This window comes from Callionymus lyra, chromosome 11 (genome assembly GCF_982586985.1).
Source record: "Callionymus lyra chromosome 11, fCalLyr1.hap1.1, whole genome shotgun sequence".
NCBI classification, from domain to species: domain Eukaryota; kingdom Metazoa; phylum Chordata; class Actinopteri; order Syngnathiformes; family Callionymidae; genus Callionymus; species Callionymus lyra.
This window is the reverse complement of record NC_141828.1, coordinates 11,721,732-11,736,428: the sequence shown is the minus strand read 5'-3', so window position 1 is coordinate 11,736,428 and position 14,697 is coordinate 11,721,732. Positions and strand designations below refer to the sequence as shown.

The window sequence follows — 14,697 nt, the reverse complement described above, 5'->3', positions numbered from 1 at the left end:
GGCTCACTGGGACAGACTTCAGTCCTACTAGGATGTGTATTGATAGATTAGATCAGATTAGATTAGATAGACTTTATTGATCCCTCTGCAGAATTTTTTCAGTTCACAGAAGAATGTAAGGAAGTTTCAAGAACAAAGTGCAAACAGATAACAAAGTGCAAATTTATAGGACAAAGGGCAAATAAAAACAACAAAGTGCAAATAAATAACAAAGTGCAAATATAAAGAACAAAGTTAAAAATAAAAAGAACAAAGGGCAAATAGATAACAAAGTTCAAATATAAAGAACAAAGTTCAAATATAAAGAACAAAGTTCAAATATAAAGAACAAAGTTCAAATAAAGAGAACAAAGGCAAATAAAAAGAACAAAGTTCAAATAGATAACAAAGTGCAAATATAAAAATCAAAGAGCCAATAAAAAGAACAAGGTGCAAAGAGGTAACAAAGTGCAAATATAAAAAGCATAGCTCAAAGGAAATTAAACAAAGACCTAAAAGGATACAAACATGCTGCTCTCGAATTATCTCTAAATAAAAATAAAAATAAAAAAAACATTTAATAGATGTTTTTACTTTTCTAAAAGAGCAACATTTCTTAAAAGATAAGAAAACACTTTTTAAGAAACAAATTCTACAACTTTATCCATCGTTTTATTTTTTGTGCAAAATAAAAGATACTAAAAATAATAAGCATAAAAAAAATCAAAACCCATTTTAAAAAATGTGTTTTTAGCTTATTTTTTTTCATAATAAAAAAATAGCTTTGAATGCTTTTAAAAAATGTTAGTAATTGGAAAACAAATATTTCTTAATAAAATAAACGTTTTACAAAGACTTTTTAGGTAGTTATTTTTAATTAAATCAAATCAATATTCATGGCTCCTTACTGCTCTTTTAGTTTTTTTCTTTCAGGACTAAAGCGATAAAAACATCTTAGGAACCAAAAGCAAAAAAGTTTTTAAACACAAGATAATATCCAAAAAGTATTTAATGAATAATTATCACAATGAGTAAATACAACTTGGGCAAAAACTGATGAATCTTCATGAAGCAGTGTCATTATTTTCAGAGTCCACTAGATGGCGGTGTCTGCTCTATTTTCCATTGTTTTGAACAACTGTTCTAATGAAACATCATCACTGATCTCTTCCAGTTCCACGTGGACAAGAAAGGTCGCGTCAACTACGGCCAGACGGACATGTTGATCCACGTGGTCAACAACCAGACCAACACCATCCTGGACGTGGACAGGTTTGAAACCTGAGGACTCTTGAGTCTCCAGTGGTCGCTCACGCTCGTGCTCCACAGAGTCATCCAGATGATCGACGAGAACAAGGAGCAGCTGAGGAACCTGTTCAGGAAGTACAGCGTGGTGGACGCCCAGCCGGCCATCGGCGACAAACTGCCCGACGACATCTCCACGCTGCAGGTCCGCCTCGGAACCAAAGGCAACATGAGACATGTTTGTAAAGTTCTGTTTCCATGACAGCTGGCCATCATCATCCTCGCCGTGCTGCTCTGTCTCGCCGGGATATTGTTCGTCACCATGAACTGGCATTATCGCAGAGTGTAAGTGTGAGAACCACTGTCTCCGAGTGAAGGGAGAAACACTTGATGCTGGAAACATAAGAGTGGCTTAGAGTAGTGTCGGCTTAGCTTAGCATTAGTGATGTTCTGATGAAGCTTCATGAAGCAGTGTCATTATCTTCAGAGTCCACTAGATGGCGGTCTCTGTTCTATTTGCCTTTGTTTTGAACAACTGTTCTAATGCAACATCACGTCATTTTTAAACTGATGGCGCCACCTACTGACCTCTAAACAACATGACACTGTTTCATGAAGCTTCATCAGCTCGTCACGAGTCAGCATTGAAAAAAAGTATTGGCTGAAAATAAATAATAGTAGAATTTATAATATAAAGATATTGGCTGAAAAATGTAAATATTGGGAATTGAAAATGTAAATATTGGTTGAAAATAAGGAATATTTAAATATAAAATTAAAATATTGGCTGAAATTAAGAATATTTAAATTTGAAGTTTAAATTCTGTCTGATACTCAAAATTAAAAAAGTTAAATTATTGGTTTCAAGTGAAAAATATTTGGAATTTAATATAAAAAATATTAGCTGAAAGAAATAATATTAGAATTTAAAATTAAAATATTGGTTAAAAATAAATAATATTGAAATTTAAAGTGAAAATATTGGTTGAAAATTAAGAATATTTAAATTGAAGTTTATATAGTGTAAATTATCAAAAATATTGTAATTTAATATTGAAATATCGGCTGAAAATAAATAATATTACAATAGAAAATCAAGATATTGGTTAAAAATGAAGAATATTGGAATTTAAAATAAAAATTTTGGTTCAAAATAAATAATTATTGAATTTAAAATTTAAATATTGGTTGAAAATATATAATATTAGAATTTGATATTAGGATATTGGTTAAAAATGTATTCATTATTAATTTATTATTAATTGATCCACTAATATGTCTCTGTGTGTGTGTGTGTGTGTGTAGACACCAGCGGAAGCTCAAAGCCATCGTTGCTGGATCCACAGGTGAGTGTCTTCAAAAATCATTTTAATGCTTCACTTAGTGTTGTAAGAAAATATTTGACTTAAATACTGCAATATTTACTTCCATGTTACTGACTAGTTTCAATTTTTTTTTACAAATATTCACAAAGTTAGTTCATTTTTGTGTTGCAATTAAACGTTCAGCCGCTAGATGGCAGCAGTCATTATGTCGTCCACAGCTAAATTAACAATGAAATCCTGTTGGATACAGACGATGACTGAGTACGAGAGGATACAGTCGACTCCAGCAGCTTTTAAAGCTGATGTGTGGACATATTTTGGTTTCAAAACAAATGAAAGCAGTTACGACTTTGTCAAGAGTCATGTGGTCTGTAAATACTGCAACACCAGAGTCAAGTACTCGACAATACTACACATATATTCTTGTTACTACAGTATCACAATATATCGTATGTTATCATAATGTTGACGTGAGCTGATCTGTTGCCAGGTAACCAGGGTCTGATGGACATCATGGACATGCCCAACACCAACAAGTACTCTTTCGAGGGGTGAGTCCAGATCCTTCTGTCGTGTTCCTCCCCTGTTGCTGGATCTGCCACCGTTGCCGTCTTGTTCCTCCTCAGCGCAAACCCGGTGTGGCTCGACCCGTTCTGTCGGAACCTGGAGCTGGCGGCTCAGGCCGACCACGAGGACGACCTGCCCGAGAACCTGAGTGAGATCACGGACCTGTGGAACAGTCCGGCTCGCACACATGTCAGTGACCACACGCCTGGAGTCTGTAGTCCACTTCCTGTACTGAGAGTGTGTGTGTGTGTGTGTGTGTGTGTGTGTGTGTGTGTGTGTGTGTGTGTGTGTGTGTGTGTGTGTGTGTGTGAGTGTGTGTGTGAGTGTGAGTGTGAGTGAGTGTGTGTTTGTGTGTATCTATGCGTGTTTTATTTGTCTGTTTGTGTTCACTTGAATGTGTGTGCATTTGTGTTCCTGTGAATGTGTGTGTATGTGCTTATATGCACTTGTGAACACGTTTGTGTATGTATTTGTGTTTCCATGTGTGTATGTGTGTTTATTTGTGTGTTCATGTGAATGGATGTGTGTTCATGTGTATATTTGTGTTTGTGTGGACATGTGTTCGTGTGTATGTGTGTGTTCACATGTGTTCGAGTGTGTGTTCACATGTGTTCAAGTGTGCGTTGGGTGCACATGCGTTCAAGATATTTTTGTGTTTGTGTGCACATGTGTTCAAGATATGTGTGTGTTTGTGTGTACATGGGTTCATGTGTGTTGTGTGCACATGCGTACAAGATATGTGTGTGTTTGTGTGTACATGGGTTCATGTGTGTTGTGTGCACATGCGTTCAAGATATTTGTGTGTTTGTGTGCACATGTGTTCAAGATATGTGTGTGTTTGTGTGTACATGGGTTCATGTGTGTTGTGTGCACATGCGTACAAGATATGTGTGTGTTTGTGTGTACATGGGTTCATGTGTGTTTTGTGCACATGTGTTCAAGGTATGTGTGTGTTGTGTACACATGTGTTCATGTGTGTGTTGTGTGCACATATATTCAAGATATGTGTGTGTTTGTGTGCACATGTGTTCAAGTGTGTGTTTGTATGCACATGGTTTCATTTGTTTATTGTGTGCACATGTGTTCAAGGTAAGTGTGTGTTGTGTGTACATGTGTTCATGTTTGTGTGTACTTGTGCCTCACAGGGAACTTTCGGGCGAGAGCCTCAAGCGAAGCCTGAAGACGACCGTTACCTGCGAGCCGCCATCCAAGAATACGACAACATCGCCAAACTGGGTCAGATCATGAGAGACGGACCCATCAAGGTGAGACACGTCAGCGCCAGGCGTTGACCCGACAGGCAGCTCCGTGATCCATGTGTAACCAAAAGAAGCTTCTTTTGACCGTCGCGCCCTTTCCCCCTCGCTGCCGCCCCCCCGCCAGGGTTCTCTGCTCAATGTGGTCCTGGACGACTACCTGAGACTGAAAACACTCTTTGCAGCGCGACTGGTCAACGTGTCCACCAGCCAGGGAGACCACTCGTCCGTCACCGAGGTTTGGGCCCAGAGTCTCCTCCTAGAACTGGATCCTGCTCCTCTCTTTCCTCCTGCTTCTGACGCTCTCACTGAACCTGGACTGAACCGCAGTTTTTAGGGTCGGATCAGAACCTGGATTCAAACCTTCAGTCTCGCTGTTAGGAGGTTTATCTTGACGGTCTGATGAAGCATCATGAAGCAGTGTCATGTTGTTCAGAGGTCAGTAGGTGGCGCCATCCGTTTAAAGATGATGTGTCTTTAGAACAGTCGTTTGAAACAAAGGGAAATAGTGCAGAGACCGCCATCTAGTGGACTCTGAGAATATGTGTTTGTTTGTGTGTACATGGGTTCATGTGTGTTGTGTGCACATATATTCAAGGTATGTGTGCGTTGTGTGCACATGTGTTCAAGTGTGTGTTTGTGTGCACATGGTTTCATGTGTGCGTTGTGTGCACATGTGTTCAAGTGCGTGTTTGTGTGCACATGGTTTCATGTGTGCGTTGTGTGCACATGTGTTCAAGTGTGTGTTTGTGTGCACATGGTTTCATGTGTGTGTTGTGTGCACATGTGTTCAAGTGTGTGCACATGGTTTCATGTGTGCGTTGTGTGCACATGTGTTCAAGTGTGTGTTTGTGTGCACATGGTTTCATGTGTGCGTTGTGTGCACATGTGTTCAAGTGTGTGTTTGTGTGCACATGGTTTCATGTGTGCGTTGTGTGCACATGTGTTCAAGTGTGTGTTTGTGTGCACATGGTTTCATGTGTGCGTTGTGTGCACATGTGTTCAAGTGTGTGTTTGTGTGCACATGGTTTGATGTGTGCTTTGTGTGCACATGTGTTCAAGTGTGTGTTTGTGTGCACATGGTTTCATGTGTGCGTTGTGTGCACATGTGTTCAAGTGTGTGTTTGTGTGCACATGGTTTCATGTGTGCGTTGTGTGCACATGTGTTCAAGTGTGTGTTTGTGTGCACATGGTTTCATGTGTGCGTTGTGTGCACATGTGTTCAAGTGTGTGTTTGTGTGCACATGGTTTCATGTGTGCGTTGTGTGCACATGTGTTCAAGTGTGTGTTTGTGTGCACATGGTTTCATGTGTGCGTTGTGTGCACATGTGTTCAAGTGTGTGTTTGTGTGCACATGGTTTCATGTGTGCGTTGTGTGCACATGTGTTCAAGTGTGTGTTTGTGTGCACATGGTTTCATGTGTGTGTTGTGTGCACATGTGTTCAAGTGTGTGTTTGTGTGCACATGGTTTCATGTGTGTGTTGTGTGCACATGTGTTCAAGTGCGTGTTTGTGTGCACATGGTTTCATGTGTGTGTTGTGTGCACATGTGTTCAAGTGTGTGTTTGTGTGAACATGGTTTCATGTGTGTGTTGTGTGCACATGTGTTCAAGTGCGTGTTTGTGTGCACATGGTTTCATGTGTGTGTTGTGTGCACATGTGTTCAAGGTATGTGTGTGTTGTGTGTACATGTGTTCAAGGTATGTGTTTGTTGTGTGCACATGTGTTCAAGTGTGCGTTGTATGCACATATATTCAAGATATGTGTGTGTTTGTGTGTACATGGGTTCATGTGTGTTGTGTGCGCATATATTCAAGGTATGTGTGCGTTGTGTGCACATGTGTTCAAGTGTGTGTTGTGTGCACATGTGTTCAAGTGCGTGTTTGTGTGCACATGGTTTCATGTGTGTGTTGTGTGCACATGTGTTCAAGGTATGTGCATGTTGTGTGCACATGTGTTCAAGTGTGCGTTGTATGCACATATATTCAAGATATGTGTGTGTTTGTGTGTACATGGGTTCATGTGTGTTGTTGAACAGTCGTTTGAAACAAAGGGAAATAGTGCAGACACCGCCATCTAGTGGACCCTGAAAATAATGACACTGCTTCTTGAAGCTTCATCAGACCATCACTGAATAAAGACAGTGTATCATGAAGCCTCATCGACACATCATGTCTGATCTCCAGTGAATATAACTTGACTTTTCTCCCCTGTTAACTTCTTCTTCTTCTTGTTCTTGTTCTTGTTCTTCTTCTCCTTGTTCTTGTTCTTCTTCTTGTTCTTCTTCTGGTGATCGTCGACCTCTGACTCTCGTCTCGTCCCAACAGCTGATCCAGAGCGACCTGGACGACGACGAGGACGAGCGCCTCAGCATGGGCGGCGGCCGCGGAACGCTACGCTTCAAGCACAAGCTCCCCGTGGAGCTCAAGGGACCCGACGGCGTGCACGTGGTGCACGGCAGCACCGGCACCCTCCTGACCTCCGACCTCAGCAGCCTGCCCGAGGACGACCAGCGACCCCTGGGCCGCTCCCTGGAGGCGCTGAACGCCGACGGCGGCCTCTACTCGGAGCGGAACGCCCGCACCGAGTCGGCCAAGTCCACGCCGATGCACCGGCACAAGGACGGGGACGTCCTGTCCGAGTCCCCGCTGGAGATCACCGAGTTATGACTAGCCGAGGCCTCGCTGGTCTGAGCCCGGCTCTCCTGGGTCCCCGGGTCCTCGTCCACTCGCCGCTGGTCCATGTTGGGACGAGCAGGTTTATGTCACGAGGAAGAAGAAAATAAATAATAATTTGGCGCCTTGAAGTTCCAGGATCTTCAGGCGCCTCATCATCCAGTGGAGGAAAACTTTTGGTGCGGTCGGCGTGAGAGGAAGAAACAAAGAGCACAATAATGCTTGGACGACTGATGGACGTGCTGACAGACGCAGGAGGACGAGTCGTGACGGAAGCACTTCCTGCTCCTGCTCTCCATCCCAGCATGCACTGATCAGCTCCAGAAAAAAAAAAAATCCAAGACGTGTGAATTTCAAGAGTTATCTTTGGAAATATGTCAGTTCCATCAGAATATTGAATATTTAATTATTTTAACTGTTATTATTGTAACAGGTTTAAATATATATTTTTTTATAATTCAATCATTTCTGATGAAGTTTCATGAAACAGTGTCATGTTGTTCAGAGGTCAGTAGGTGGCGCCATCCGTTTAAACATGACGTGATGTTTTATTAAAACAGTTGTTCAAAACAAAGGAAAATAGTGCAGACCGCCATCTAGTGGACTCTGAAAATAATGACACTGCTTCATCAGACCATTACTAATTCCGATCATTTAAAATTACATTTTCTAAATTTAATATTTTAAATTAGTAGCCTTTAAATTTTAAATGGAATACTGTGACTGTACGACTTTCAGCAGGTGACGACGTGGAAGCACCAGAGTGTAAAAATGTAAAAAAAAAAAGGTATTTTTGAATTATTATATCAAACTTTAGGTGTAAAGCGTAAATTAAATCAGAAAATATATATTTTTTCCTTTTATAAAATCGTTTTAATTAAGGCAAATTGAATCTTTCAATATATGTTTTTTGTTGAATTCAATTATGAAAAACTAAACAATTCAATATTCTGACGGCACTGACTCGCTTCCACGGTAACCACAGTCAACGAGCGCCTGCTTCCGAGTTATTCAATGGATTTTCTAAAGCGTACGAACATGTGACTTTCTTAACCTGAAGATGGCGCCGCGCCCACAGACTTCTCACTGCCACTAGAGGGAGTCAAGACTCGAGATGAGCAGCGTTTGCTTTATTTTTTTATTTTACAAAAGAAGTCATTCAGATATTTTTCAAGATCAATGCTGACTTACCAAAATAGTCTAATTTGGATGTCTGTGTACGTCGATGGTGACACGTTTGTTTTTTTATTTGTCTGGGAGTTGATGTTTCTGACGAGTGCTGTTTTTAATATTCTTTTTTTTATATATATTTCCATTTTGTATCTTTTTATTTACCATGACTGTCACCAACTCACACCTGTGATAATAAAATATGCAACAGCCTCAAACGAGGACGAGGGAGGTGCAAGTCATTGATTGTTCCGAGAAGAAACAGTGACATCTGGTGGCCACAAAAGAGCTCACAGGTTACATCTCAGAGTTAAGTTTATTGATTCCAGCTTACATAGAAAAAAAACCTCCATAATCATTTTTTCTGAGATGTTCTTCAAGATCGGCTGGTGGCTACAGCGGTGGTTCCGGCGCTCGCCGGCATCTTCTTCAGAGTCCGGTTCAACTGCGAGTGAAACATGTCGTTGAGAAAAAAAAAAATGTCCTGAAACAACCAAAGCTCCTTTGACTTCTCACCTCCTCGAACTTGTGGATCTGTCTGATGAAGAAGTCTCCGTACCTCCGGGCCACCTTCGTGTCCGCGATGTGGATCATGTCCTGAAGACACCAGGTTTAAAGTCACCCTTGTTGTTGGAAATAAAAAAAAGTAACTAATCGTCTCACCCTGTCGATGTAAAAGTCCACCTCGGACGCCGACTGGAACTCTCCGTCCAGCGCCGAGATGCCGCTGGTCCACACCAGGTTCTTCATCTTGTGCTTGAAGACCAGCAGCTGGATGCGGAACTCCTCCTCCGTCACGTCCAGGAAGCCGGCCAGCTTGGCCACCGGCATGGTGGTGTAGAGCTTGAGGAAGCTGCGGATGGTGGAGAGCTGCGCCTGTTGCTGCACCTCCTCGGCGAACACGTTCCACTGCTGTTTGAACGGCTCCAGGTGGTATTCCTGGTGCATGTTGTCGTAGTTGGGCACCACGGGCGACAGGAACTTTGGGCAGGCGAAGCAGAAGACCTCCTCGAACACGTCCATGTCTCTGTGACAGAGTTCACCGTCTCAGTGTTAAAAGGAGAACATTTGAGGCGTTTCAACGGCATCAACCATCAAAGAGGAAACGTTGGATCAGAAACTAAAAAAAAACGACATCTCTTATTTAGTGGGCGTGTCCGAAAACATCGATACCTTGATATATTGTTTTTTTTATCATGAAATATCCCTCGATATTCAAAAGCGATGTATAAATGTATTTATTGTAATAGTTTATTTATTGCTTTTTCAAATATATTTTTTATTTTTATAAAAAGTTATCTTATGGTTTATATTTCAATAAATGTGTGTAAAATAAAATATTCAGTTTGTTGTTTTTTTTAAAATCTACATTTAACATGCAAATATTCATGTGTGTTCATTTTTTCGTTGCAATTAAACTTCCAACAGCTAGATGGCAGCAGTCACGACATCCTCCACAGCTATGGGAACAATTAAATAGCAGGAAAGCATCGCGATGAATGAGGACGAGAGGATACAGTCGACTCCAGCAGCTTTTAAAGCTGATGTTAGTCATTTTATGGTTTATATTCCAGTGAAGTGTGTATAAAATTAAAACGTAAAAAAAATAAGTATATTATTAAATATACAATGTCATGCAAATATTAACAGGGTTATGTTGCAATACTTCTATAAAGATGGCACATTCTCAGCAGCTAAATAAACTATTGAATATCCAGAGACCCTGGCAACGGCTGAGGACGAGAGGATACAGTCGGTTCCAGCAGCTTTTAAAGCTGACGTTCGGACATGTTTTCATTTTAAAACAAAATCAGTTGCGACTTCATCAAGAGTCTGTAAATTCTGCAAGTTCAAGTACTCGACAATACTACAAACATAACCTTATTACTACAGTATCACAATATATTGTTTCGTTTCCCTTGCATTATGATAAGTACGATATCGCCAAATTCTTGCCAATACCCACCACTATTACAGTAATTTTTTTTGATAGTAATCTCAAGATATCCAGTTGTGACACATCAACACAGACATTGCTGGGCTCTGCTCTCAGGTCTCACCCTTTCTGCATCCGCAGCATCTTGTCGCCGTACTTCTCGCGCAGCTGCGTGTGGATGCTCTCGTCGATGCGCATCGGGTACATGGTGAGCGCGATCGCCAGCAGGCCGTGCATCTGCTCGTTCTGTTTGTTGATCTGGAGAGACGCAGCATACGTTGAAACACATGCATTTATATATAAATACTTCATATTTCCATGACGTATTCGCTGAAGTTAAAAGTACCACAAAATGACGTCTCCCTAAATGTTAAAAGAGGGCAAAGGTAAATGAAAATAGACCAAAGTATGGCGTTGCTGAAAAGCAAAGATTAGTGAAGTGTAAGTAAGATTTCATGAAACATTGTGACAGTGTCCTTTAATCAAAGGCCACTAGATGGCACTCTATGCTCCATAAAATGTGTCCGTCCTCCTAATCAGAAACTTTTATTGCCAATGTTGTTAACACAACACAGGAAGAGTTTGTGGTTGAAGTACAAAATAAAAGAATGCAATAAGAAAACAAAACGTAACTTAAAATGAGGGCGGCACCTTCTACTTTCACGATACTGTGTCGATACTCAACAGAACCATCGATCATAGTTCGTTTAAGGTTCATATTTGAGTGTATAAAATTAGTTTTTTTCAAATGTTAGATTTTTTGAAATTTACAAACAAGATGCAAATATTCAGACCGTTTGTTCATTTTTGTGTTGCAATTGAACTTCTGACTGCTAGATTGAAGCAGTTAAAACGTCCTCCTTCAACTCAAGGAACAATAACATCCTGGAGATTACTGAGGACGGGAGGATACAGTCGATTCAGTCGAGCAGCTGTTAAAGCGGATGTTGGGGCATATTTTTGTTTCAAAACAAATGAAAGCATTTACGACTTCATCAAAGGTCAAGCCAATACTACAAATATATGCTTGTTACGACAGTATCGCAATAACTCGCATCACCAGATTCTTTCTAATACACACCCCTCGTAGCTTTGGTTTTTATGACACTGTACCATGAAACCACATCAGCTGTTCCTCTGGCACCTCACAACTCACTAGCAAACAATACCCTTCAATCTCAGGAGGTTAGGTTTCAAACTCACCATCTCATATTTGTACGTGGACCTCTGGAACATGTTTCTCGTCCTCTGGATGTAAAGCAGAATGTTGGCGAAAACTCTGATGGCGTCCTGGTAGCGCCTCATCATCAGGTAGGCGAAGCCGACGTAGTAATAGGTGGTGATCTGACACTCTGGGACGCGGGAGTACATGCTCTGATGGACCAAGAAAAGAGTCAACCTTCCGTTTAATCCGAGTCAGCATCTCATCGTCTCTCCGCACCTTCTTGTTGAGCTCGATGTTCTCCAGGACTTTGATGGCCTGGTAGTAGTCGCCCAGCAGGGAGTGTAGCCTCAGTAGCCCCACCAAGCTGAAGTACCCCAACATCTTGTAGAGGGAGTGACGGCCGTACTCTCCGGCGACACTCTCGGGGTCCCCTGAACACGTGGACAGGGGTCATGACACGTAACAGTCAGGGACAGTTTTCAGAGCCGACGCTGGTACAAACCTCCGCTGGTGTAAACCTCCAGCTGACGGTTGATGTTGCTCTTGTCCACCAGGGAGTGGAGAACGTTGAGGACACTGTGGACGTTCCAGATTTTGGGGTTACTCCGCAGGAACTCGATTTCATCTTCACCCTTCTTGGAAGTCCTGCAGCGGTACTGACTGAAGGACTGGAACTGAAAGGGCCAGAAGACGACTTGACTAACTCACTCAAAGAGAGATAGAAGACGGAGGACAAGCCTACCTGGTAAATAAACTCATCAATAATGTCCCACAGCCACTGGTTGGGCAGTTCCAGGGGGGCGGGGCCATCTGCATCTACAAACACATGTTAAATATGACTGATCCACCACGACACAAAACCACTGGTAACTATTAAACTTACTGAGGATGTAGTTGAAGAGGTTGCAGTAGTTGTAATACGACTCAAACCTCTGCTCCAGAGTTGGTCCTCCCTAACAAACATTAAGACAACAGTGTGTTAACTGAAATTCAGGGAACACTGGCGAGGACTGTTTCTCTTTTTACTCACGCTGACTTTGGCGTAGATGTGTCTGTAGTAGAGCTCCTTGTAGAGGATGAGGAACACGGCATCTGAGCGACAAAAAAAATACTTCAGAAGACTGAGAAAAAAACTCATACACCAACTCTGACACCACTTTGGAGAGAATTAACAGGCTTCCTACAGCTCAAGACAAGTTAAATTCAAGTATTTTAAAACTTTTAATACCATTTTAAATTGAAGTTTAGTCAAACTCGACAACCAAAAAATAACAAACGCATTAAGTAAAAAGCTTTAGGGACAATTTACCGAAATGTTTATTTAAACATTGCCAAAACAATGAACAGTTTTTAGTCAAATTAAAAAATGTCCTGACTTTTCTTGTGCTTGGGAGCAAACTGTTTCAGCCATAAAACACATGCTGGTTTGTCAAGCAATTCTCATTCAAGTTATAGTTTCCCGCGTAACTCAAAGCAAACGTCTTTTTCCGAAGAAACTACTTGAACCAGATTTACGCTGAGTACGAGTGGAGACTTCTTTGCTGTGTTCTTATTAGATATTATTATTATTGAGATTGCTATGAATATAAAAAACAATGAATAAATGTTACCGGATTATTTGCTATTTGAAACTAACCTAAACATGTTGCTAATTATATTCTCACATTTTAAGACCTTTCAAAGTTTAGATTCAGGACATTTTAAAACCAATTAAGGTCTTAATTTTAGATTCTTGACCCAAATGCATTTTAGAAAGAAAATAAGGACAAGCAAGAACCCCGATTAATGACTAAAAACCAAAAGGTGAAAAAGATGTCTAACAACTTCTCTATGCCAGGAATGTCAAAAGTTGTGCTTCTTTCAAAAAAGTTGGCCTGTTGCAAGTCTACGTGCAATTAAAAAACTGGTAAGTGATATAATAAAACATAATGTCCTTCTGACTGTCCTGTACAAATTCAACTTTCATCAGTTTCACTCACCATTGCCGACAAGCGACGAGATACTGTCAGCTTCTGGCCAAGGAGAATTCTTGAACAGTCTCTCGGTCAACTTGTTCCAACTGCAGAAATAAAACGTATGTTAGGGATCAACGTTATAGCTAAAAAACATATTGAAATTTGTGCTGTAAACGTCAACGTCACCTGTTCTCGTAAACATCCTGGATCTCGTAGATCTTCTGCTCGATGCTCTCACTCGACACACGGTTCGCCTGCAGCTCGTAGACCTTCTGGTCGATCAGGTCTGAGATGGTTTTGTGGAAATACTGCAGGAAGTTCTTGATCACTTCGGGGATGACATGGTAGGTCTGCTGCTCGTACTGCCTCTCGAAGGCCAGGTCTGCCTTTGGATCACCTTGATAGATGCAAAAAAATCGATTATTTCTTAATTCAGAAGGATTTGATTAGTGGGACTGAGCGTGGTGCGTTCACTGACCGGTGTGGAGATCGTAATCGGCGGTGAAGGCGTATGCATCGTACTGTGGAAGCAACAAAGAGACGTAAGCACCGTGGGTTTTTTAGTCCCTGAATAACACCAACGGTCCAAAAAGTAAATTGTATTTAATACAACTTAATAATTCCACAAGTACAATTTAAAGGCTAACACGAACACGAGCTAACGTGTAGCATTGGTTAGCGTGCTAGCATACAACCAGCCGGCAAGTACATCTTCCTGTAATTACTGGATAAGAACTGCTCAACTGTTTTCAAAATTAATAATTTCTTACTTCCTCCTCTTCGGGGTACGACATGGTGTTGTTATTACTCCAAGTTCAGAGGGTATTACGGTTAACACGATGTTTTGCTAACAGCTCGCCGAACCACGCAGCTGGCGATAGAGGCAACCGGAAGCGGAAAGGACGTAATTCTGAGACATACCGCAATGCACTTTGGGAAACTGACTAAACCGCTACTAAAGTGTCTCGTATTTCTTAATAAATGCAAACACGCGTTTAAATTGATGAAAGCTTAGTTTTCCATTCTGTCTTTGTTTTGTTTTTTTTATGTGAAAGTAGTTATTGAAAATCTAATGGTCTTTCATTACATTATTATGGACAATATGTTATTTACTTTTTATTACCATTTTATGATTATTGTTTATTTGTGTTTAAAAATGTAAAAGTAGTTATTAAAAATCTAATGGTCTTTCATTACTTTATTATTGTCCATATGTTATTTACTTTGTATTACCATTTTCATGATTATTGTTTATTTGTGTTTAAAAATGTAAAAGCAGTTATTAAAAATCTAATGGTCTTTCGTTACTTTATTATTTTCCATTAGTTATTTACTTTTTAATACCATTTTTATGATAATTGTTTATTTGTGTTTAAAAATGTGAAAGTAGTTATTCAAAATCTAATGGTCTTTCATTACTTTATT

The 14,697-nt window shown here is 40.6% G+C and overlaps 2 protein-coding genes across 2 annotated transcripts in view; one reads left to right on the top strand and one right to left on the bottom strand.

Moving 5' to 3' along the window:
• The window catches only part of cdh23 (cadherin-related 23), a 213,815-nt gene extending 206,232 nt beyond the window's left edge, over nucleotides 1-7,583 (top strand). Inside the window, exons 59-67 of the mRNA XM_087803328.1 lie at nucleotides 1,154-1,251; nucleotides 1,309-1,429; nucleotides 1,490-1,569; nucleotides 2,530-2,570; nucleotides 3,040-3,100; nucleotides 3,176-3,305; nucleotides 4,262-4,381; nucleotides 4,500-4,610; nucleotides 6,699-7,583. Coding sequence (XP_087659454.1) covers nucleotides 1,154-1,251; nucleotides 1,309-1,429; nucleotides 1,490-1,569; nucleotides 2,530-2,570; nucleotides 3,040-3,100; nucleotides 3,176-3,305; nucleotides 4,262-4,381; nucleotides 4,500-4,610; nucleotides 6,699-7,040 — 1,104 coding nt within the window. The 3' untranslated portion in view covers nucleotides 7,041-7,583. The remainder of the gene's footprint in view (nucleotides 1-1,153; nucleotides 1,252-1,308; nucleotides 1,430-1,489; nucleotides 1,570-2,529; nucleotides 2,571-3,039; nucleotides 3,101-3,175; nucleotides 3,306-4,261; nucleotides 4,382-4,499; nucleotides 4,611-6,698) is intronic.
• Nucleotides 7,584-8,513: 930 nt separating this feature from the next.
• On the bottom strand, nucleotides 8,514-14,173 carry eif3l (eukaryotic translation initiation factor 3 subunit L). The gene is made up of 14 exons (XM_087802790.1): nucleotides 14,043-14,173; nucleotides 13,751-13,793; nucleotides 13,459-13,669; nucleotides 13,297-13,376; nucleotides 12,348-12,409; nucleotides 12,201-12,270; nucleotides 12,060-12,133; nucleotides 11,820-11,991; nucleotides 11,594-11,748; nucleotides 11,356-11,526; nucleotides 10,277-10,410; nucleotides 8,880-9,243; nucleotides 8,733-8,813; nucleotides 8,514-8,661 (listed from the first exon to the last, which is right to left on the bottom strand). Exons 1-14 carry the CDS (start codon nucleotides 14,064-14,066, stop codon nucleotides 8,593-8,595), a joined length of 1,710 nt encoding a protein of 569 aa, XP_087658916.1. The 5' UTR covers nucleotides 14,067-14,173; the 3' UTR covers nucleotides 8,514-8,592.
• Between the last annotated feature and the right edge of the window lie 524 nt (nucleotides 14,174-14,697).